The sequence below is a fragment of the Zonotrichia albicollis genome, chromosome 19 (assembly GCF_047830755.1).
Source record: "Zonotrichia albicollis isolate bZonAlb1 chromosome 19, bZonAlb1.hap1, whole genome shotgun sequence".
Classification (NCBI taxonomy): Eukaryota; Metazoa; Chordata; class Aves; order Passeriformes; family Passerellidae; genus Zonotrichia; species Zonotrichia albicollis.
The window spans coordinates 4,833,348-4,857,048 of record NC_133837.1 but is presented as its reverse complement, the minus strand read 5'-3'; the positions used below and the strand labels follow the sequence as shown (position 1 = coordinate 4,857,048).

General features: G+C 57.5%; 1 protein-coding gene across 1 annotated transcript; it reads left to right on the top strand.

The window, feature by feature from the left end:
- The first annotated feature begins 337 nt into the window (after positions 1-337).
- RHBDF2 (rhomboid 5 homolog 2) lies at positions 338-23,584 on the top strand. The gene is made up of 19 exons (XM_074555265.1): positions 338-433; positions 11,195-11,301; positions 12,837-12,989; positions 13,081-13,187; positions 14,215-14,407; positions 14,479-14,691; positions 15,244-15,369; positions 15,690-15,823; positions 16,035-16,238; positions 16,364-16,475; positions 16,854-16,928; positions 17,255-17,416; positions 18,004-18,104; positions 18,527-18,590; positions 18,716-18,810; positions 19,024-19,099; positions 19,930-20,030; positions 20,622-20,775; positions 21,779-23,584. The coding sequence occupies exons 3-19, from the start codon at positions 12,861-12,863 to the stop codon at positions 22,196-22,198; spliced, it is 2,466 nt and encodes an 821-aa protein (XP_074411366.1). The 5' UTR covers positions 338-433; positions 11,195-11,301; positions 12,837-12,860; the 3' UTR covers positions 22,199-23,584.
- Positions 23,585-23,701: the final 117 nt, after the last annotated feature.

Sequence of the window (23,701 nt, the reverse complement as noted above, 5' to 3'; positions counted from 1 at the left end):
CCAGTCCTAATGCTGACCAGTTCTAATACTGACCAGTCCTAACAGTGACCATTCCTAATGGTCATTACTACCAGTCCTAACAGCGGCCCGTTCTAATAGTGACTAGTCTTAATATTGCCTAGTCCTAATAGTGCCCAGTCCTAGCAGTGCCCAGTTCTTGCGATGGCTGGTTCCGGTAGCGCCCAGTCCTGGCGGTGCCGGCTCCCAGCGGGGGCTCATTCCCATGGGGGATTCCCGTAGATGGGGCCGGGCCCCGGCGGGACTGGGGGAGCCCCGGCTGGGGCGCGGGTGGAGACCCCGCCCCGGGCCCCGCCCCCTCCGAGCCCCGCCCCGGGCCCGCCCCCAGCCCCGCCCGGCCCAGGTGGAGGCGGCGGCGCTGCCGCGGGACCGGCACCGGCACCGGGAGTGGCACCGGGGGCAGGACGGGAGTGAGGTGAGCGGGGCCAGCAGGGGAGCAGAGCAGAGCGGGGCGGGGTCCCGGTGCCTCCGCGCCGCTCCGCTCCGTGACCGCCCGGTTTGTTGCTGCTTTGTGAGCGCCGCGTCCCGCCAGCTTCCTCCTCCGCCCCGCGCCTCCCGCCCGGCCCGGCCCGGCTCCGCGGGGCTGCCTGGGGGCTGCCCCGTCCCACCCCGCTCACTTCGCGGGGCGGGGGGCTCTGCGCGCATCCCCCTGCCCGGGGCCGTGCCCCGCGCCCTGCCCGGCGCCTCCAGCGCGAGCATCCGGACGGGTGGCGAGGCCGGGCTCTTCCTCCTCCTCCTCTCCATCACAGGGGGAAGTGGGTGCGTGTCCCGGCGGGGTGACCCGGCCGGAGAGAAAACCCTGCCTGCTGCCGAGGCAGGCAGGCAGGCTCTAACCTACTTTCTGGCGCCGATAACCAGGCGGGCGGGCGGGTGCTTTTTGTTTGTGTTTGCTGCTTTTCCCCCCGCCCAGGTGAGCGGGGCTGGCAGCGCCCCTCGGGCATGGGGGCGCCGGAGGGGCCGGTCCGGAGCCCGGGCATCCTCCTGCCCCCCGCCCGCCCGGGCTTTGTTGTTGTCGCTGCTCTGGCGTTTGGTTGCGGGCTCTGGGACGCTCCCACGTGCTGCCTGGAGTGGCGAGTGCTGCCACCAGCGCTTCGCAGGCGAACAAAATCCCTACAGAGCAGGGCTCGGGTCATGCTCCGTCTGTGTGTACATCCCGCCGGGAGCAGAGGGATGCTGTGCGTGGGTATTTTAGTCAGATTTTTGCTGTTGATCCTCCAGGTTTGGGATAGAGGGGTGAGGCTGAGCTCTACCCCATCCTGCCCTGCCTTGATACCAGGCCAGCAGGACTGGGCAGAGACCATCCTTCCAGGCTGCGGTGCCCACGGTGATCTGAGACCCTGCAGTTCTCTCTCATTCCCCCGGGCCCGTCCTGCAGGGGGAAGGGGACCCGAGAGGCTGCATTGTCACCGCCGGGTCCCTGTGGCAAGAGGAAGTGTCCGCCTTCTTCCCCAGCGTGGCGTCATCCGTGCCACGAGGAGCCAGGACATTCTCCTCCTGCACGTTCCCAGCCCCTGGATGGCGGCTCCCGGGGATTTCCAGGGTGAACTCATGGTGCTGCTGCTGCCCTGGGCACACAGCCTCCAGCCCAGCTGGGGAACTGGGGAGAGCTCCCCACCCCAGTGCCAGGGCTGTGAGCGAGGGAATGCCCCCACTCAGTTCACTCCGTTGTGCCCTCTGAAGCAGCATCCTTTGGCTCCTGCCTTTTTCCCAAGTGGGAAATAACCAGTTTGGAATCGTCCCACCTCCGAAATGAGCTGGAGGGTTCAGCTGCAGCTGAGCCTGGGAGAAACCAGAGCTGCCTCTGCCTGTGCTACCCTGGTCAGCTCTGGCTTCACATGTGGCTCCCTGGGCTCTGCCCTTCCCAGCTCCTTCGCAGTCAATGGGGTGATCAGCTCTAGAGCAGGTGACCATCCGCCACTTCCCTTCGTGGCTGTTCTCTGGCACCGCTGCAGCTGCGCTGGGACACCTGGAGGTGCTGCAAGCCCCGGAGTGAGAAAGGGCAAACCGCAGAGTGGGGTTTGACACCACAACAGAGCCCTGATGTAAATTCTGCGAGACGGGCCCGAGCCCGGGGTTGTCTCTGCCATGTGCGAGCGCTGGGTGTGAGAGCGGCGCTGCCGGAGCGGAGCGGGGGGAGGAACAAAGGATGCCTGGGGATGCCGGGAGAGCAGCTCCGAGCTGGGGATGCGGAGCAGGGGGGCGTGAATGCGGTGGGGAGGGCACTGCTGGGTGGCCTCAGGGGGAATGCACTCACCGGGATGCGCTGGGGGAACCTGGGCAATGTGGGCTGGGATGAAAGGGCAGCTGTCCTCTTGTTCTATGTTTTGTTCTTGGATGCTGCTCCTGTTTAGCTCTTACAGTAAAGCTGAGGGATCCCCCAAATACATCCTTATTCCTTCCCTTAAGATCCCCCAAATACATCCTAATTCCTTCCCTTAAGATCCCCCAAATACATCCTTATTCCTTCCCTTAGGATCCCCCAAATACATCCTTATTCCTTCCTTTAGGATCCCCCAAATACATCCTTATTCCTTCCCTTAAGATCCCCCAAATTCATCCTTATTCCTTCCCTTAGGACCCCCCAAATACATCCTTATTCCTTCCCTTAGGACCCCCCAAATACATCCTTATTCCTTCCCTCAGGACCCCCCAAATACATCCTTATTCCTTCCCTCAGGATCCCCCAAATACATCCTTATTCCTTCCCTCAGGATCCCCCAAATACATCCTTATTCCTTCCCTGAGGTTGCTCCTGAGCTGAAAACAGCCCCTGGGACAAGCCAGGAATCAGAACAGAGCTCATTACCAAGGAAAGCGGGAGACAGGTGATGGAGAACCAGCTGGTGGGGAGGTGGCAGAGCTGCCCAGACCAACGTGGGGCTCATGAGGCATTTCCACATTTCCCGTGGGCATTGGGAGTCCTGCAGGGACCTGGCCCAGAGGAGCAAGTACAGGCTTGGTGCTGACAGGGGCTCAGCACTGAAGGAGTCAATTAATGAAAGCTGAAAATTAATTACTTAAACCTCTATGAGCCCACAAGTGCTGGGATCATGAACTCTCCCCCTCTGGAGGAGCTTTTTGCCTAATGACTTTCGGTTTCTGCTGTCCTGCCGGCCTGAGATGTTTGATAACACAGCCAGCTCCCAGCGGGGGTGGGCACAGGCCCTGTTAATTACAGGCATCCAGGAGTTTGGTCATTTGGGGGTGTGCAGTGCTTTGAGTGATGGTCATTTCCTGGCCTCCAAATCGGCCTGGAGAGCTCTGTGTGTGCTGGTGGGTATGCAGGAAACCCTTGGCGCTGGTACTTGATCCCTCTTACTTAAAAAAAAAAACCAACAAAAAAGCAGTTGTTTGGTGGTTGCTCTCTTAATGAGGCATTTAGGTTGGAGAATCTACCCAGGGAGGACCCCAGGCCAGCCCTGGCCTCTGCTTGCCCACCACACGGGACCCCTGTGTCCCCTCTTCCTTGGGGACTCACACTCCAAGGTCAAGCACTGCAGGGCACTGGTCATGTTAGCTGAGAACAGAGCTGAGGAAACCCCCAAATAATTGCTCTGGGAGGGCAGGGCAGTGAATATTTATGGGGTTTGCATGTGAGGGCTTCCTCCTCCACCCTTGTCCTCCAGGAACTTAAAACTGGGAGAGCTGTGTGGGCTTGGATGGAGAAGGAGCCAGCTCCCTGCAGGGTGAGCAAGCAGGGAGCCTTTCTGTAGTGCAGTGCCTCAGTTTCCCCACTTGTGAGATGCCACAAAGCACAGAGGTGTCCAGTGAAACCACAGCTTGTCACCTCGGGGACAGTTTGTGCAGCACAAGAGCAGGGCTGACGCTGTGGCTGTGCCTGGGGGCAGGGGGAGTGAGGTGTAAACCAACCCCCTTGATACTGCAGTGGGGATGTGGGGCAGGAGGGAGCAGGACAGCGCCCAGGGATGCTCCCTGGCCTTTTCTCAAGCTGCTGACATTGGGTGGGAGGAAGGAACCCACCAGTGTGGAGGGCAGATGGGCTCTGTGCTGAATGCCCAGCCCTGTGAGGAGCATTCCAGATGGGTGGTGTGTGGTCCCCCCCCATCCCACAGGACCATCCCTCCCACCTCCAGGCACCTTTCCCAGCTGCTGCAGCTCCCAGGCATCCTTCAACAGCCTCTGTTGGTTTGTGTTTTAGAGATTCATTGCTTAAAAGTGACATTCCTCTGGTCTGTCAGACCCTCATGGGGCAGAAGAGGTGTGGCTGGTGCCCCCCAAGATGCCCAGTGTGCCTGTGCCTCCTCCCACACCTCCTTCACTCCCCATGTGTCATGCTGCAGCTTGTGCTGGGGGCCTGGTGGAGTTATTCCTGTGGGGGAATATTCCTGTGGGGGAATTGCTGGGAATGCCAGGCAGGGCTGGGAGTGACCTCCTGTCTGCCACCTGTGAGCCCAAGGGCTGCACTCTGTGCCCACGGGCAGCCAGGGGGATCCGCAGTGCTCGGTGTTGGTGTGTCCTGCCCAGCCTCAGCTCCTCCATGGAAGGAGCAGGGCTGTGCTGCTGTCACACAGCTTTTCCAAGGGTGATCCCATAGCCAGTCACCTCTTGTACACAGTGACTTAACCCAGTCCAAGCTCTCCTGGGGAGGACACAGAGGTGGCTCCTTCAAAAGCAGCATCTCCAGCCCCTGTGAGCTGTGTGGAGCAGCATCCCAGGGATGGGACAGCAGGCAGAAGGAGCATGGAGATGGGTGAGGAGACCCCATCTCCAGCTCTGGGCAGCTGAGAGGCTGCAAAGTGCCTGGCTGGCACAGCTCCATGGAGAGGCTGTGGTGGGAAGAGCATCACTGTGCACAGGTTTCAGTGAGTGAGGGATTCCCCGTGTGTTGGGGAAGATGAAACAGGAAAGCCTTATAAATATGATTGCCTGGCTAAAGATTTGGAGAATATGGAAACTATAAGTGAGATTGAAATGACAGCAAGCTTTGAGATCCCTCAGTTACTGAACAACTGGGAAACAATGGTGTGGCCAGCTGAAGGTGATCCCCTTTTGATGGAACAACACCCTCTGCCTGCAGACAGCTCCAAGGGTCAGAGCAGACCCTGCCAGCTTGGCAGAAGGGGCCCAAAGAGGAGTTTTTAGGGTTTAAAATGTAACACAGTGTGGTAATGTAATGATTCTTATAGGCTGTATGTAAATGCTGTAGGATTTATATGTTGTACTGGATTGGTTAGTGGGAAACAGAATATTCAACACAGAAGAAGATTTATGGTGTTGTAACAGGAACCTCGCTCTCTTGCCCTCTCATCCTCTCTCCCCCTCTCTTCTCTCATTCCTGCTCTGAGCTGTGGCTGGCAGCTCCCAGCAGGGCCCTGCACCCAGGCCCTTTGCAATGAACCCCAAATTCCAGCCCTGGCTGCAGAGATCTCTCATCTCCATCCATCCCTGACTGTCCCACCCCACAGTGCTCCTACACCTGTGCAGGAATTCCCTGTGCTGGGTGGATTGAGCTGTCCCCAGCCCGGCTTTCCGTGCAGGAATTCCCTGTGCTGGGTGGATTGAGCTGTCCCCAGCCTGGCTTTCCGTGCAGGGTGCAGGTCTGGGTGCTGCAGCCCTCCTGCAATCAGGAGGGAAAGGAAGGAAGCTGAGGAGTGGCCCACCCACGCTCGGCTGCTGCTGGCTGGGAGGAGGGAGGAGCAGCTTCCCCCAGCTGTCCCAGGGCCAGGAGCACTGACACTGAATGGGGTGTTTGGGGACAGCCCCCTGCCAGCAGAGGTGGCACCATGACAGCCCAAAGGGACACCACAAGGTCCCATTCTCTCCTCTCCTCAGGGAGCTGCTGGTGTGAGAAAGGAGGAGGCTGCTGGTGTCCACCGAGGGCTCCCCCTTTGCACAGGGCCTGTCAGGGCGAGCAGCACTTTGTAAAAGCCTTGGAATGGCTGTGTTGAGATAAGGAGTCTGTTCCCACAGATAGGGAGCTGCAGGCAAGGGGGGCTCCAGCCCAGGGCTCATCTCATCCCTGGGCTGAGCCAAATTCCTGCACAGGGCTCAGCACCTCCTCCCACACAGCGTGGGGATGGCCAGAGCCCAGGGCAGGGAAACCCTCTGTAAATGTGGGGCATTTGTGCCAGGCCTGAGCTGCTCTGGTGCTTTGGTGTGCTCTGGAACAGGCACCAGGCACTGGGGAAGGCAACAAGGCAGCCCTGGCACAGAGAGCTGCTGGAGGAATGAGTGCTCAGCAGAGAACCAGGGGGAGGAGTGTCCCCTCCAGCCCCACTGACCTTTCATACAAGGAATTTTGCTTCCAGGAGGGAAGTGGGAGTGAGCTCAGCATGACCTGCAGCGTGGGGATGGCAGGCACGTGGCTGCAGGCAGGCTGTCCCCTTCCCTTGGGTAAACACCAACCTGAGAGCCCTCAGCCCCTTCCAGAAGGTGCAGCCAGGGCTGAAACACTTGCACCATCATGTCTGTGCTCTCTGTGTTTAAGCCCAGCTAATAAGAAATCGGAGTAGATTTGAGTAATTAATCAGTTCTTAGGTAAAACCAAGTTAACTCAGTCCTGGTAGGCTGGGGGGAAATGGAAAAGAGCTTTCCTTGTGTGTCTGTGACCAGTGGAGTTGCTGAGGGAGACTTTGGCCCTTTGCTGTCCCCAAAGCCTCTGGGGTGACCCAAAATCTCCACCTGTGTGCTCTTCACTTGGCTTGAGCTCCAGCTGAGGAAGCGGCCGGTGGGCTGGGGGTCCCCTTGTGCATCCACAGCCACTCCAGCAGCTCCCAGCACCTCTGCAGGAAGCAGGGAATGGTTTGTGCTGCCTGCTTGGGGCTGTTGTGCTGCGAGGGGGTGTGGGGACACAAGGGGTGGGTGGCACAGAGGGACCCCAGCCCAGCAGTTTGGGAAGCCTTTGTCTGCTGGGCTGGCTGGGGGTTTTTGTTCTGGTTAAAACATTAATGAGAATGGGAAATGGGCTGTGGCAAATCCTCCACGTGGCTTTTCCACCCGCTCCCAGGCAGTGCAGGCAAATCCTTCCCTCTCCATGCATGGGGATGGCGTCACCCTCCCTGCCAGGGAGCCCAGGGCCACATCCCTGGCTCTCCAGGCCTTGCAGCAGGGAGGCCCAGCCCAGGCTGCCGTGTCCCTGTGTCCCCATGTCCCCATGCAGGGCTCTCCTTATCAGCAGCCCCATCATGCTCTGTCTCCCCAGCTGCTTTCCTTCCTCCTGGGGTGTGCCCTGCTCCCAGCCCAGCAAACCTGCTGCCATTGCCCAATGTCCTTCCTGGCAGAGGAGAATGGGAGAGGATGTTCTAATGGTGCTGTGGGTGAGGTGCTGCTGGCTGCCTGCACGCCCTGGGGATCAGGCAGGATCCCAGCACTCATCCATACCCATCCTCCTGCCCCAGCCAGCAGGGAGGGGTGGATTTCAGCCCCTGTGGGTGTCCATGCTGACTGTGTGGCTCAGTGATAAGGGAGAGGGCAGCCAGCTGAACACAGAGGGCCTATCTCAACACTCAGAGCAAAACCCTGAAAAATCTCACAGTTTTGCCATCCAGTTCCCTTGTGACAGGATTGGGACACGCGGGGAAAAAATAGAGTGTTTTTCTTTTTTTTTTCTCCAATAATAATATGGTTTTATTTCAAAAGCTGTTTGTGCTTTGGCTCCTTTACTCCAGCCCTGAAACTTGAGACTGCAAAATGGCAAAAAGCTTTTTGAAAGGTGCTGGGTCTCTGCTCGGGTGTGAGCCCACAGGAGCTCGATGCTCAGAGCAGCTGCACAAATTGAGTTTCCTTTCTGGAGCTCTTAATAACTGGGAGCACCTTTTAACGTGGCTCCAGCCTTGAGAGAGGATGCTCATGAATCATTTATGGGCAGCAGCAGCTCTGCCTGATGGGCTCTTGGGTGCCAGCAGAGGCTGGGGGGTGTCTGGGGCTCTGTGGCACTGCTGGCCCTTTGCTCCCTGCCCTGTGCAGAGGAAGAGGAAGAGCTGGGGCTCTTCATGCTCGGGGTGATGATGGGGTCCCTGCCCCACACCCTTGGGTGGCTCACAGCTGCTTTGTCCTCCAGGTGAGCTGCAGCAGATGCAGACAGTGTTATTGCAGGAATGTCCCTTCCCTCAGTGCCAACAGAGGCAGGGAGAGAGAGATCCCGGTCCTTCTCCAAGCATCCATATTCCACACTTGGAAAGATCTGGAAATTTCAGGTGTTATTAACCAGAATATCAGTAGTCTGGAGAAGATGAAACCTTACAAATGTGATGTATAAGAACAACTTAGCATGCTTTTCCATACATACATGAATTCTGACTGTGGTTCCTGTGAGGACCTTCTGGCTTTTTATTATCTTTTCCTTGATATTTGCATGCATACAGATTTCAGTTTCTCTCTCTCTTTTTGTATCTGGGAGAACAAATATGAGTAAATGTCTTTGTGTGCCCAAGCATGTGTAATTGTCTCTTTGGGAGGGGAGTGCTTTATCAATGGCAACAGAACTCCAGCCAGGGCTGCTCTGCAGGGTTGTCTCTGCTGTCCTGTGCCTTGGCTGTGCTGGGCTGTCCCAGCTCTGCTCACCTGGCCTTGCTGATGCTCCTTTTGTGTTGCTTGGACCATCCCAACATGTCCTGCCTGACCCTTTGTATTAACCACACAATTTTTCCCATCACTTTCTTCCTTGCTGTGCTTCCTCTGGTCAGTGCTTGTTGTGATTCACCCTGAGGCTGGGAGCCAGCCCTGGTCACCTTCCTTGTGCCTTTTTTGGCTGAAGGCTCATCCCCAGTGATGCCAGCACATCTGCCCTCTTGGGAAGGGGTGGGACCCTCACACAGGCTGTGTCCCTCACTGCTGGATGTCAGGCTTTGGTGACTTTGAGTGGTCAAGAGCTTTGGGAGGGGAGATGGTGACAGTGAGGGATCTCTTCTCACCAACCACACCTGGTGTTCCTCCCTCCATGCCCTGCCCATTTATCACTCCAACAATGGCAGCAGCCCCAGTGCATGGAGATTTTTTCCAACCTAAAGTGACAATGTGCTGCCCCAGGACCCTTCTTCCAGCCCAAAGCACAGCTCCTACCAAGCTCAGGACATGCTGTGACCTGCCTTGTCCCCAGAGCAGGGCCATGCTCAGCCATCCCCTGTGCCAGCTCCGCACGTCGTCTCTCACTTCCTTCTTCTGTCCCAGGACAAAGCCACCACGTGCACCCTGAGTGTCCAAGGGCTGGGCTGAGGCTCCCTGGGCACCCACAGCTGAGCTGTGCCCTGTGATGGGGTGGCTGATGCCAGGGCTGCTGGGCAGGGAGCCCTGCTCCTGATGGCAGAGCCCTCCATGGGGCTGGGGGCTGACAGGGACCTGGGAGCCCAGGGAATCTGGAGAGCCAAGTTTGGAAACCTGGGACCCCAGGGGATGTGGAGGGACGAGTTTGGGGACCTGGGACCCCAGGGGACCTGGAGGGACAAGTTCTGGAACCTGGGACCCCAGGGGCTCTGGAGGGACAAGCAGGGGCAGGCTGTCTGTGGATGGAGGCACTGCCTGGCCCATTCCCACAGAGCATGCCAACTCCAGAGGCCTTGGGCACCAGCACCAGGCACATGGTGAGCTGGTAAACACCTTCCCAGCACTGTCCCCTGGGGATTTCTCTGCCTGGCACGGGGTAAGGCTCTTGTGGCTCAGGATCTGTGCTCAGGGGGTGGCTGCTGTGTGGCAAAGCAGCCTTGAGCCCTCGGGGGCTGCTGCCCTCCTGCCCCTCCCTCTCAATGCCAGGAGTGCCAGGGCACAGAGCCGTGACCGGCGCTGCGGCCGCGTGACCGTGACGGGACAGCAGGTGCCAGGCAGGCTGTGCCAGCTCCCCTGGCCTGAGTCACCTCGGGAGAGGCCAGCCCAGCCCTCCACCCTCTGCCTGGGGAGCTGGGGGGAAGCCAGGCCGGGATTTCAGACATGCTGCAAACCTGCTTTGCTGGGAAGCACAGAGATCTGGGGCTGTCCGGGGTGTGATGGGTGTTGGGGGAGATGAAACAGGAAAGCCTTATAAATATGATTGCCTGGCAAAAGATTTTGAGAATATAGAAACTATAAGTGAGATTGAAATGAAAGCAAGCTTTGAGATCCCTCAGTTACTGAACAACTGGAAAACAATGGTGTGGCTGTGCTGAAGGTGATCCCCTTTTGATGGAACAACACCCTCTGCTTGCAGACAGGCCCAAGGGTCAGAGCAGACCCTGCCAGCTTGGCAGAAGGGGCCCAAAGAGGAGTTTTTAGGGTTTGAAATGTAGCACAGTATGGCAATGTAATGATTCTTATAGGCTGCATGTAAATGCTATAGGCTTTGTATCTTGTACTAGATTGGTTAGTGAGAATTAGAATATTCAACACAGAAGAAGATTTATTGTATTGTAACGGGAACCTCACTTTCTTACCCCTTCTACTCTCTTCTGCTTTTACTCTCTTACCCTTTCATTCTCTCTCCCCCTCTCTTCTCTCAGCCTGCTCTGAGCTGTGGCTGGCAGCTCCCAGCAGGGCCCTGCACCCAGGCCCTTTGCAATGAACCCCAAGTCCAAGCCCTGGCTGCAGAGATCTCTCATCTCCATCCATCCCCACCATCCTACCCCTTAATGCTCCTACAATGGGAGCAACTGAGGATGGGATTTTGGGATGGGAGTGTAAGAATTTGGCTCCAATTTCTGTGCTTCTTACCACTCAGAGCCATTCCCCAGAGCTGGAACAGGATGAGGGTGCCCCAGGGATTGCTCTGAGCCCAGTGTGTTCCCATTCCCAGCTCTCCAGAACAGCTGCCATCTCGGGCTCACTGCTGGCTGCCCTGGGAGGAAAACAAACAGCCTCCAGCTCACCAATGGGATGGAAAGTTTTACTTGCTGGGGCTGGCACTCTCCCAGTTCAGCAGCTATGAAATACCCAGTGAGGCACTCACAGTCCCTGCCTGCCCTTCCTGGGTGTCTTGCTTCCCAAGAGCCAGGAAAGCAGCAGCAGGGGAAAACTCCAAAACTCCCTGCCTGCCCCATGCCATTCCCTGCCATGGAGCACTGCTGTAAATGGGGGCTTCTCCTCCTCCTGCTGTGCCAGTGGCTGATCCCTGTCCCTGGTGTGCAGCCAGCTGCAGCCCTGTCCCCAGGGTCTGGGCAGCACTGAGCTCAGCTCTCCCTCTGCCAGGATGCTCCTGCAGCCCTTGCCTGCTTGCCCATGAGTGGTTTTTCATCCCAGCTTCTCCCCACAGGAGGAATTCAGCCGTGTCCTGGGCTCCCACACGTGAAGGACAGAGGCAGAGGAAAGCTGCTGTGGGTGTTTGCCATCGCTGCACAGGATCCCTGTCACTCTTATGAGGTGAGGAGACCCTCGTGGGGAGCAGCACTGGCTGAGCCTCTAGAGGAAATGTGGGACTTGATTGCTCCCAGCTTTGGTGCTGGAGAGGGAGCCCAGCACCCATTTTAATGCAGGAGCAGAAAACTATCACCTGGCCCAGGAGCTGATGGAGGGCAGCAATTCCTGCCAGTGCTGCCCACTCCAGGCTGTCCCCTCCTTGGGGAGCTGGTTCTGGACTCCTGCATCCCCATGGAGCTGATCCCCTGGGCAGCCCATGCTGCTTAAGCCAGATTTTGCTTGTGGTGTGGGCTAAGGGCAGGGTTGTGTTCAGGACTCCAAATGCCAAGGGAGCTGCAAAAGTGTCCCTGTCCCTGGCTCCTGCTGTGGGAATGGGCTGCCAATAGATCCTGTTGTGGAAGAGGCTGGTGGGATCTCAGTCACTCATCTGCTTGCTCAAGTGATGTTGCCTAAGGAGAGCAGAGCTGGAGGAGTCTGGTCATTGGGATCTTGGGCAGGGAGAGGAGCCAGGCCTGTGGATCAAGCTGGCATTTTGCAGCCCAGTGGCACTGTGCAAATGTAGCAGGTGACACCATTCCCATGGCCATGGCTGTCCTGGGGGACAAGAGATGCTTGTGAGACCTGTGTGAGTCCCTGGGCACTGGCACATGGGCAAGCAGAAGAGGTCAGAGAGGGCTGTGCCTCCCATTTGATTGCCCTCGTAGTCCCTAATAGGATCTGGGACTTGTTCTCTTGCACTCTGATGGAATTACTTTCCCTGCAAAGCAAGCCCTGCCTGGCAGAGCTGGCTGCAGGGACCCTTGGGAGGGGATTTCTTGAGGAATTAACCACATCTTGGCTGTTAAGCCTCCCTCTCCTTGCACATGGTGCCAGGGAGGATTCAGTGTCCCAGCCTGGTGCGTGCATGCACGTGCCAGAGGGGAATGTCCTGCATCTCCCCTTCATGGGGCACCCCAACACATGACAGGTCCACGAGGGAGCTGTGGTGCATGTGGGGAAGTGGATCAGGTGTTTTCAGGCCTTGTGCATCCCTTCCTTCCCGCCCTGCCCAGGCAAGAGCAGCTCCTTGCACACATCCCCTGCTGTCTCCCCTTGGCTCCCTTGCCAAACTGGGAGTGCTGGTGTTCCCTGTGCTGCAGCTGTGTGCCACGGGCCTGGCAGGGCTTGCTGGGATCCCCCATGTTTCCAAGGCACATGGTCAGGCTCATCCAGGCGGGGTGTGAAGCCTGGGATGTGCTGGGATGATGGGGATGCTCTGACCTGGTCACTGCTGCTGTCCCTGCCCTACTCCCAGCAGGTGTTGGTGATCCCTGGGGGACTGGCAGTGAGTGGGCAATGCAAGCCTTGCTACCCACCCAAACTCAGGGCTGGGATGTGGGTTTTGGGTCCATGATGGGTTCATGGTGGCCGGGTCTCACCAGCACAGCACTCAGGTGATGTCCCACTGATGAGGCCCCGTCTCTCATTGAGCCTTCCCTCACACACAAGCTCCTGGGGGAATCCCTGTCCCCCTGTGCTGACCCCCTGCACTCTGCCAGCCTGCCAGCCAGCCCCAGCTGGAGATGTCAGCCGGGGACAAGAACGGGGGCAGCCGCTCCGGCAGCAGCAGCCGCCTGCAGAGCAAGAAACCCCCGAACCTGTCCATCGTCATCCCGCCCCGCGAGGCCGAGGAGGATGGCGCCCGCAAGGAGGTGAGTGCTGGAGCTGTGCCCATGCCATGCCAGGCCCGGGGGGCTGCCAGGTGCCACCGTGGCCCTGATGCCCCCCTGCTCTGCCTTGCAGCCCCACAAGGTGCCCGTGTACCGCAAGAGCAAGAGCCTGCAGGAGCCGCGCCCGGAGCGCCGGCCCGGCTTCCGCCGGCAGACATCCCTGTCGCAGAGCATCCGCAAGTGAGGGCGGGCTGGATCACTCACAGGGGGACACTGTGGGTGCTGCCAGAGTGCTGCCACAGGGGTGGGGCTGGAGGGTTTTGTCTCAGTAGGGAGCGCAAGAATCACTTGCCGCCACATCCCTTTGTTAAGAAAATTAATCCACAAACACCAGAGGTTTATGGCCAAAAAGGATACAGAGGAGTTCTTTCTGGCTTTATTTGAATAAAGGGAGAGGCCATGGGGCATTCCCCTGGGATCTCTCAAATTTTTGGAGGTTGCAGCCTCCTTTTTATCCCAATTTCCCTTCTCTCTTTCCCCTTTGGCTGAGGTACTTGAGAGGTTCAGACTTCCCAAAATACCTGATACTGAAGATTCCCCTCTAATGCATAACCCTCCCTTTTAATTTTTAATTCTTACAGAATTTAGGGGTTTTTCTTCCCCATTGTTTCTTTCATCTCTCAGTGTCTAATTTTATTCATCAGCAAACCTAAAGGTGATTTGTAAAAGCAAATATCTTTTTCCATTCATCCATCAGTGGAATCCTACCCATGGTTTCTTTTTCCTCCCACTGCTAGTTTTATCCACCAGCAGACCCACAGCTGGTTTGTAAAGACAAATCTATTATTCCTCTCACCTTTGACCCACAGCTAGGTGAAAACTGCCCTGCTGTGGGCTGGGCTGAGACACCCCAACCACCTGCCAGAGGGGATGGCTGGGTGCAATGGTGATGGGTGGTGTGGGGCCAGCTGTGTGACAGCTGTGCCCACCTTGCAGAAAGGGATGGCTGGGTGCAATGGTGATGGGTGGTGTGGGGGCCAGCTGTGTGACAGCTGTGCCCACCTTGCAGAAGGGATGGCTGGGTGCAATGGTGATGGGTGGTGTGAGGGACCAGCTGAGTGACAGATGTGCCCACCCCGTGTCCAGGGGATGGCTGGGTACAATGGTGGTACATGGTGTGCCCACCTTGCAGAAGGGTTGGCTGGGTGCAATGGTGGTTTGTGGTGTGGGGCCAGCTGTGTGACAGCTGTGCCCACCCCGTGTGCAGGGGCACAGCGCAGTGGTTCGGTGTCAGCAGTGACTGGGAGGGCAAGCGGCAGCAGTGGCAGCGCAAGAGCCTGCAGCACTGCAGCATGAGGTACGGCAAGCTGAAGCCGGCCTATCGCGACATGGAGCTGCCCAGCCAGGAGGTGCCCTCCTTCCAAGCCACCGAGTCGCCCAAGCCCGCCAAGATGCCCAAGGTAGAGCTCGGGGTGAGGGGTCCCACTGCCAGCCTTGCTCTCCCAGCACTGACAGCGGATCCCTACCGCAGATCGTGGACCCGCTGGCCAGGGGCCGTCCCTTCCGCCACCCCGACGACACCGACCGTCCCCACACGCCCCACCACGTGCTGCCCCCGCTCACCCCCGGCGTGGTGTCCTTGGCGTCCTTCAACAGCATCCGCTCGGGCTACGGGCGCCTGCCGCGCAGGAAGAGGGAGTCTGTGGCCCACATGAGCTTCAAGGCAGCCGCAGCCCTCCTGCGTGTGAGTTTTGGGAGGGTGAGGGGGGATCACCTTCCTAAGCTGGGTTTCAGGTCTGTCCTTCACCCATCATCTTTGTTGTCCGTTTGCTGTGCATGGAGATTGCTCTCTCTCCAGGGTGGGTTTGAGGGAGGAGGTTGGTTTTTTAAACCTGAGCGCTACTTAAAAGCAGAAGTTTTGGTGGAAATTGGACAATCTGAGAAAGAAACAACTTTTGGGTTCCGTTGCTTAGGGGCAATGAAACCTTTCCAGCAATTTTCTTGGTTCTGAGGACCCCAGGGCAAATCTTGGGGATGGGTTTGTGGGTATGAGACCAGATGAATTCAGAGGTCACTTGTCATGCTGACTAACATGGCCATGGTTCAGTGTGGATTCTGAGGGGCTAAAGGCAGCATCTTCTGCCTTTTCCTCCCCACACAAGGGGGTATGGTGGCTGATTGATTGGGATTTAATCTTTGCCACTTGGCGTTGGAGAGGGAAGATCTGAGAAACCCTCAGTGCTGCAAAAACTGAGGGCTTCTGGTTGCTAACCTTCAATTGCTTGTGCTGCTGAAGGGGCGCTCTGTCCTGGAGCCACTGGCTCCCAAGCAGAGGAGCAAGAGGAGCTTCCTGTACCCCAGCTTCATGGACGAGGACATGGTGGATGCTGCTGATACCCTGGACTCGTCCTTCTTCAGTAAGGCAAGCACCTTTCCATGCTGGCTGCTGGAGCTGGGGCCCTGCACAGGGGGCTCGGTGTGGAGGAGGGCTCTCACGAGGATCCCTGTGTTGGCACTCCACCCAGCAGTGACAGAGGCAATGGTGGCTGCTATGCCCCAGCCCTGGTGATGGCCCTTGTTGCCATCTGGGCACATTTCACACCCTGTGATGTGTCATTAGTGGGGTGTCATTGGGGATCACCCACTCCCCCTGGCCAGGGGGATGCTCATTCAGGGGGTGTGGGCTCAGCCAGTTTCTGACCCACCACCCATATCCAAGGACACAATCCATCCCCTTTCCAGATGGACATGCACGATGAGACGTACTCCATGCCCGATGACGTCTTTGAGTCGCCTCCTCTGTCAGCCACGTACCTACGCATGCACCAGGTGGCAGAGGAAGCCAGGGTGTCCCCTGAGGTGGAGCAGCCCACCCCGTGAGTACCAACCCTCAGCAGGCCTTGCCCCCAAGGCTGCCCAGGTGCCCTGCTGCAGGCAGGACAGTGACCCCATGAGCACCGGGCACTTCCATGATGATCCTGGGAGCCAGGAGGTGCTCAGAGCCCCAGCTCAGGGCATAGCTCTGGCCGTGGGGTGTTTCTCAGCTGTTCCTTTGGGAGGTGTGATGGGTTTCTCCTCTCTGCCCAGGCGGGAGGGTGCCCGGCTGGCCTCGGTGCCGGGCGCGGCTCCGCGGCGGGGCAGGCGCATCGCCTCCAAGGTGAAGCACTTTGCCTTCGACCGCAAGAAACGCTACTACGGGCTGGGCGTGGTGGGCAAGTGGCTGAACAGGACGTACCGGCGCAGCCTGAGCAGCATCGTGCAGTCCCAGCTGGAGATCACCGACAGCCACCGGTGAGGGGCACCGATGGCAAGAACACCCCACTCGGATGTGTGTCCCCCTCAGTGCTTGGGGACTGCAGTGCCCCTTTGCCCGGAGATCTTTGACCAGCTCCAGCTTTGGGTCCTGTCTCCTCCAGGCCGTATTTCACATACTGGATCACCTTTGTGCACATTCTCATCACCCTGCTGGTCATCGGCACCTACGGCATCGCCCCTATCGGCTTCGCCCAGCACGTGACGACAGAGTTAGTAAGTTTGAGAGCCATCCTTCAGGGGGACTGTAACCACCAGGGTCCCATGGTGTCATGCTCCCTGCAAGGACTGGGAGCATCCTGTGGGAGCCTGACACTGTGGGACACTGGGAACCAGCATTTGAGAGGCTCTGTGATATGGCTGGGGCAAGGGGATGAGCAGCACCATGTTGCAGCAGAATATGTGGTGGGAGCAGAGCTGGTGGGACCCACAGCCCTTCCCCTTGCTGGTGGGACCCACAGCTGGTGGGACCCACAGCCCTTCCCCTTGGATGGAGGGGCTGCTCAGCCCCTTTTGAGTGGAGGGAGACAGGGGTGCCCCCTCCCCTCAGCACTGATCCCTTCAGTGGGAGCTGACCCTGGCCTCTCTTGGCAGGTGCTGAGGAACAAGGGTGTCTACGAGAGTGTCAAGTACATCCAGCAGGAAAACTTCTGGATTGGGCCTAGCTCGGTAAGGACCCTGCCAGACCCTTGGCCCCTGGTCTCAGGCTCTGCCCTCTGCTTCCCCTGCCCTGATCTGAGGTGCTTCTCTGCAGTGCTCCTCTTCTCAGGGGGGCACAGCTTGACTTCCTCACTCTAGCCTGCTGTCCCATGCTCCCATCCCACTGGGACATGTGGCATCACAGTGGGATGGTCGTGCCTTCCCTCCACTGGGATGATAGACACCTTTGTCTATTCCCTGTGGAGACCCCCTGCTCCTGCTAAACTCTCTCTGAGGATGGCTGGAGCAAAGGGGGGTGCACAGACAAATCCCCTTTGCTGGCATCTCCCTGCCAGATCGACCTGATCCACCTGGGTGCCAAGTTCTCGCCGTGCATCCGCAAGGACCGGCAGGTGGAGCGGCTGATCCAGCGCGAGCGGGACCGCGAGCGGGGCTCCGGCTGCTGCGTGCAGAACGACAACTCCGGCTGCATCCAGACCCTGCCCCAGGACTGCTCGGTGCGTGCCCCTGCCCTGCGAAGGGCTGGGGATCCCAGGGGATCCCATCTCAGCCCTGCTCTGCCCCTGGGCAGGATGCAGGTGCCATCAGAGCCCTGTAGGAATGTGCCCGCTGTTGATGGAGTGACCAAACTGGCCTTTGTCTTTTTAAAAAGGAAAAAAGCCCAGAAGTTTCGCTCCTCGATTAGGTAAAAAGACACCTCTTAATACCTGGGGGGCTTCACTTCAAACTTAAGGATGGCCAACTGGACAGGAGCCAAAAAGTTCTGCCTAAGCAATTTACTAGGAAAAGAAGGGAACAAAGAAACTACTGGCTTTTGTGAGGTGTTTTACCAGGAGCAAGAACCTCTTGCACTGGGCTCATTTTTTCTCTGTAAAGAGTTTTGTTATTTTGCCTTTTATTAAAATTTTTCTTTTTCCAACACTGCTACAGAAGCCGTCCTGCTGATTTTATGCCTTCTAAGGTAGCTGAGCTATCTTGGGTGTGATATAGATCTCCAAGAGCTTATGAGACCTGGCTCGAGGAGACCACATATCAGAGCCATGCATTCCCTGCTGCATCCTCAGTGTCTCCACGTTCCCTGCAGGAGACACTGGCAACGTTCATCAAGTGGCCAGGCAGCAATGCACCAGCCATGGGCTCGGGAGAGAAGAGGATCTCGGGGGCTGTGTGTCACCAGGACCCCAGGTAGACGTAGCAGCTGGGTGGAGGTGGCCCTGTCACCTGGCTGTGTGTGGGACACGGCAGAAGGGGCTGCCTTTCCTGCTGGGGTACCTTGATTCCTGTTGTCTGAGGGGATGGGAGGTTTTTGCACACTAGGAGAGTGATAAAGAAGAGGGAATCAGTGGGGAAACTGAGGCAGGGCCTGTCTTTAACATAGGCAGCAGGTGATGCTGTTGTGTTGTGCTGGGATGGGAGCATCCATGGGCATGGTTGTGCAAGAGCCCTGAGTTCTGTGGGGTTCACCTGCAGAAGGAGCTGCTGTGGGGTGTTGTGGGGCACCCATGGGTGGGCAGGGTCGAGGCAGGTCCCACTGCTGTCTGTGCCTGAGGGTCTGCAGGGGGATGTGTTGGGGGCACCCACCTGACTCACCCCCCTCCTCCTGCCAGGACGTGTGAGGAGCCTGCGTCCAACCCACCCCATGTGTGGCCAGACGACATCACCAAGTGGCCGGTAAGAGCCCAGTGCCACCATCAGCTGCTGGCTCCATGGTGGCAGTGCCAATGAGCCCAGCAGGGCTCTGCAGGGACAGCCTGGGGCCGGGCTCTGACCAGGCCTCCTTTCCCTCCTGCTCCTAGATCTGCACCTACGAGACCAAAACCAACCACACGGGCTTGGCCCACCTGGACTGCGAGATCAAGGGCAGGCCCTGCTGCATCGGCACCAAGGGCAGGTGGGCAAAGGGGGCACCTGGCCTGGCTCCCCCCCTGCACTCCTGCCTCGTGCAGTGTCCAGTGCCCCTCAGTGTCCAGAGCTGTGCCTGAGGGGGGGATTACAGAGCCTTGGGGGGTGGGAAGCGCAGTGCCAGCAGGCTGGGGGCAGAGGGGGATGCTCAGGGGTGTCCTGAGTGTGCCCTGTCCCCATGAGCCCCTCCTGCCCCTGGCAGCTGTGAGATCACCACGCGGGAGTACTGCGACTTCATGCACGGCTACTTCCACGAGGAGGCAACGCTCTGCTCGCAGGTGAGGGGCCAGGGAGGCATGGCAGGGCATGTGGGGTACACGGGGGGATGCTGGCAGGGCGTGTGGGGTACACGGGGGGATGCTGGCAGGGCATGTGGGGTACATGGGGGGATGCTAGCAGGATGTGTGGGATACAATGCTGGCATTTCTGATGTCAAAGGGCTTCAGAGCGTCCTACCAGGAATGGCACATGGTTGGGATGGGTGTGAGCAGGAATGATGCAAAGTGCAGGGCCTTGCCCAGCTGTTGGCCAAGTTCCTGCTGCTGTGCCCACCTGTGACAGTGATTACAGGGGTTCTTGGGTCACGGAAGAGACGAGGATTTGACTCCATGTTTCAGAAGGCTTGATTTATTATTTTATGATATATATTACATTAAAACTGTACTAAAAGAATAGGAGAAAAGGATTTCATCAAGGCTAGCTTGAATAGAATAGAATAGCAAAAAATGATAACAAAGGCTTCATCTTGGACAGAGAGTCCGAGCCAGCTGACTGTGATTGGCCATTAATTACAAACAAACCAACATGAGCCAATCACAGATGCACCTGTTGCATTCCACAGCAGCAGATAATCATTATTTACATTTTGTTCCTGAGGCCTCCGAGCTTCTCAGGAGGGAAAATCCTAAGGAAAGGATTTTCCATTAAAGTTGTCTGCGACACCCACCTTGCTGGTGTGGGGCAGGAGGCGCCTTTACCAGTGTCAGGGCAATATGGGTGCCCCACACCATCCAGAATCCCCTCACAGCTGCCACATGGCATCATTGGCATCCCTGTAAGCCATCCCCTGCTCCCTGTGGCTCTGGGGACCACCCTGCTGCCTTTGCAGGTGCACTGCCTGGACGAGGTCTGTGGGCTCCTGCCCTTCCTGAACCCGGAGGTTCCTGACCAGTTCTACCGCCTGTGGCTGTCCCTGTTCCTGCACGCCGGGTGAGCCACAGCCCCAAATCCCCAGGGATGGGGGAACTGGGCACTGGAGTGCCCATTGGGATGGGATGGGCTGGGAGAGAGGAGGGAAGGGCACTCCCAGACTGTGACAGTGCCTTCAGTGGGGGTGTGTGACCGTGTTTACAGGGGTTTTCGAATGAGGGAAGAGACAGAGATCTGACTCTGTGTCTCAGAAGGCTTGATTTATTGTATTATGATATATATATATATATTGCATTAAAACTATACTAAAAGAATAGAAGAAAAGGTTTCATCAGAAGCCTAGCTAAGCTAAGAATAGATAGGAAGGAAAAAATTATAACAAAGGCAGCTGTCTCAGACTCTCTCTCTGAGCCAGCTGGGCTGTGATTGGCCATTAATTAGAAACATCCATGAGACCAATCACAGATGCACCTGTTACATTCCACAGCAGCAGATAATCATTGTTTACATTTTGCTCCTGAGGCCTCTCAGCTTCTCAGGAAGAAAAATCCTAAGGAAAGGACTTTTCATAAAAAGATATCTGTGACAGGGGTGTTCTGTGAGCTGTGTCGTGCCCTGGGCAGGGTCTCTAACCCAGGGCCTCTCCCCCAGCATCATCCACTGCCTGGTGTCAGTGACATTCCAGATGACAGTGCTGCGGGACCTGGAGAAGCTGGCGGGCTGGCACCGCATCTCCATCATCTTCATCCTCAGTGGCATCACGGGCAACCTGGCCAGTGCCATCTTCCTACCCTACAGGGCAGAGGTGAGGGTTTGGGGGTCTGTCCCAAGTCTTGTGCGCTCCCAGGGACCAAAGGATGCCCCTCTCCATGCCCATCCTGGGCAGAGGTTTGGGGAAGGGGCTGGAGCACAGATTGTCACCCCCTGGCAGGGTTTGCTGCAGGGAGAGGAGGAGGGGGTGTACCTGCCCCACGTGTGGTGTTGGCACATGCCACGTGTGTCACATGTCACCACGTGTCCGTGAGCGTGCGGGGTCCCTGGGCAGGCAGATGGCTAATCTGCTGCCAGCCAAACCCTGTCAGCCTTTAAATGAGATCATGCCAAGGGCCCTAATCCCCCCACAGGTGTGCCAGGATGGGGCTGGGGTCTGCCAGGGGGTGATGCTGAGTCACAGAAAGTGTCAGCTCTGCCAAAACAGCACCACCCTGCTCCCCTCCTCATCCTCCTGTGCCAGGGCTCCTGTGACCATGTTCGCAGGGGTCTGAGGATGAGGGAATAGATGAGGATCTGACTCCATGTCTCAGAAGGCTTGATTTCTTATTTTATGATATATATTATATTAAAACTATAGTAAAAGGATAGAAGAAAGGATTTCATCAGAAGGCTAGCTAAGAATAGAATAGCAAAGAATGATAACAAAAGCTTGTGACTCGGACAGAGAGCCCGAGCCAGCTGACTGTGATTGGCCATTAATTAGAAACAACCACATGAGACCAATCACAGATGCACCTGTTGCATTCCACAGCAGCAGATAACCATTGTTTGCATTTTGTTCCTGAGGCCTCCGAGCTTCTCAGGAGGGAAAATCCTAAGGAAAGGATTTTCCATTAAAGATGTCTGTGACAGGCTCCCACCCCTGAGCCCCATGCAGGATCCTGCACAGGCACACTGGAGCCAAATGCTCTTTGCTAGGGGAGGAGGTGATCCCTGGGGGACACGGGGTGTGTCTGGGGTGACACAGAGAGGGGACATGGGGGACACGGGGTGTGTCTGGGGTGACACAGAGCCCAGCCCTCATTTCCCTGCAGGTGGGCCCTGCCGGCTCCCAGTTCGGCTTGCTGGCCTGCCTCTTCGTGGAGCTCTTCCAAAGCTGGCAAGTGCTGGAGAAACCCTGGAAAGCCTTCCTCAACCTCTTCGGCATCGTCCTTTTCCTCTTCATCTGTGGCCTCTTGCCCTGGATCGACAACATTGCCCACCTGTTTGGTTTCCTGAGCGGGCTCCTGCTGTCCTTCGCCTTCCTGCCCTACATCACCTTCGGCACGGTGGACAAGCTGCGCAAGCGGGCCATGATCATCGTGTCCCTGCTGGTCTTCCTGGGGCTCTTTGCCTCGCTGGTGGTGTGGCTCTACGTGTACCCCGTCAACTGGCGCTGGGTGGAGTACCTCACCTGCCTGCCCTTCACCAGCAAGTTCTGCGAGAAGTACGAGCTGGAGCAGGTCCTGCACTGACCCTGCCATGTTCCCATGGGGCGGGTGCTGCCCAGCCTGTGGGACGTGGTGGTGGCTGCTCCAGGATGGGCCAGACTCTGGGCATGGCTCCATCCTCAGGGAGGGAGGGTTTGGGGTACCCCTTGCTCAGTGCTGGGGATGTAGGGCTGAGCCAGCCCTGCCTTGATCCCCTCCTGATGCTGGAAAGCCATAACTGGCCTGGGGATGGACTCTGGCTGCTGCCTGTGTGGGGAAAGTGCTGAGGGAGGCTGGATCTTGGTGTATCTATGGCCAGGCTGCACTGCCAGTCCTGGGGTGAAGTTGCTGAAGTCTCCAGCCTGTGTCCCTGCCTGCCTGGGGCCCCGTCCCACCTCGGTGCCCTGCAGTGCTGCAGCTCATACTGTGAACACAACCCCCTTTTTGCAGGGGCACTTTTTTTATCCACAGCTCTTTAGGCCCAGGGTTTCCCCCTTTTGGGCTCTCTGGAGTCTCTGTCGTGGCTCCAAGATGTTCAGGGCTGAGCTTTAAAGATATAAAGATATTTTTCAGTCCTGTTCCCCCTGAGGTCCCCAAGGAGGGTTGTGCCTTCCTGCCTGGCTCCTCACTGGATGGAGAGGCAGGACTTGGGGCAGGGGGCTTTTCCTTCCCTTATTTCAGTGAAATTCTCCTTTTGGAAGGGGAGGAGTGGCAGGGACTGTATTTATAGTGCCATGGTGGGAGGCAGACATGGAGAAAATCCCCCTGGGGGGCTCCTGTGGCTGCTTCTGGAGCCCACAGCCTTCTCAGGAAGCTGTCAGTGCTCCCACCTTCTGCCTTGAGTCCCTGCTGGTTCCCCTTTCCCTTTTGCAAAGCATGGAGACCCAGGCAGCCCTTCCTTCCTTGCTCCAGTGGTGCTGCCCAGGTGTGGAAGTGCAGGATGGGGCTGTCACCTCCCCTCTCCCTGCCTGAGACTGCCCAGTCCCGGCTGCTCTCCCCAGCATCTCCTCCTCCTCCTCAGCACCAGCCGTGGCACGAAGGCAGGTCCTTCCTGGGGTCCGGGTGACCCCTCTGGGCTGGTTTGGACCCAGGCTGGTGCCAAGCTGTCTCTCCCCCGAGATGTGTTGCTTTGGTGCTGGAGGCCTCAGTGCTTTTAAGTGGGGAATGCCCCAGTTAGGATGTCCTGGGATGAATATTCAAGGGCTGAGAGCCTGGTTCCCTCCACAGCCACTGAGTGAGCCCAGGAGCATCTGCATCCATCCCTGCATCCCTCCCTCCACCCTGGGCCAGTTTCCAGCCCCACTCTGTCCCTCCAGTTGCTGCTCCAGCCAAAGACAGACACTTCACCTCATTTGTCTCTTTTTTGATACTTTTTTAAAAAGCTGTGGGTTCCCCCCATCCTTAATAAATTTCTACCTGTATTTAATGAGATGCACAAGGTCTCTCCTCTCTTCTTGGGCGTGGTGAAACAGCACTTTTGGGGGGTTCTGGTTGTTCTGGTGATGGCTGGTGTGGCAGGGAGGGAGGACAAGCTGGGCTGGTGCCCTG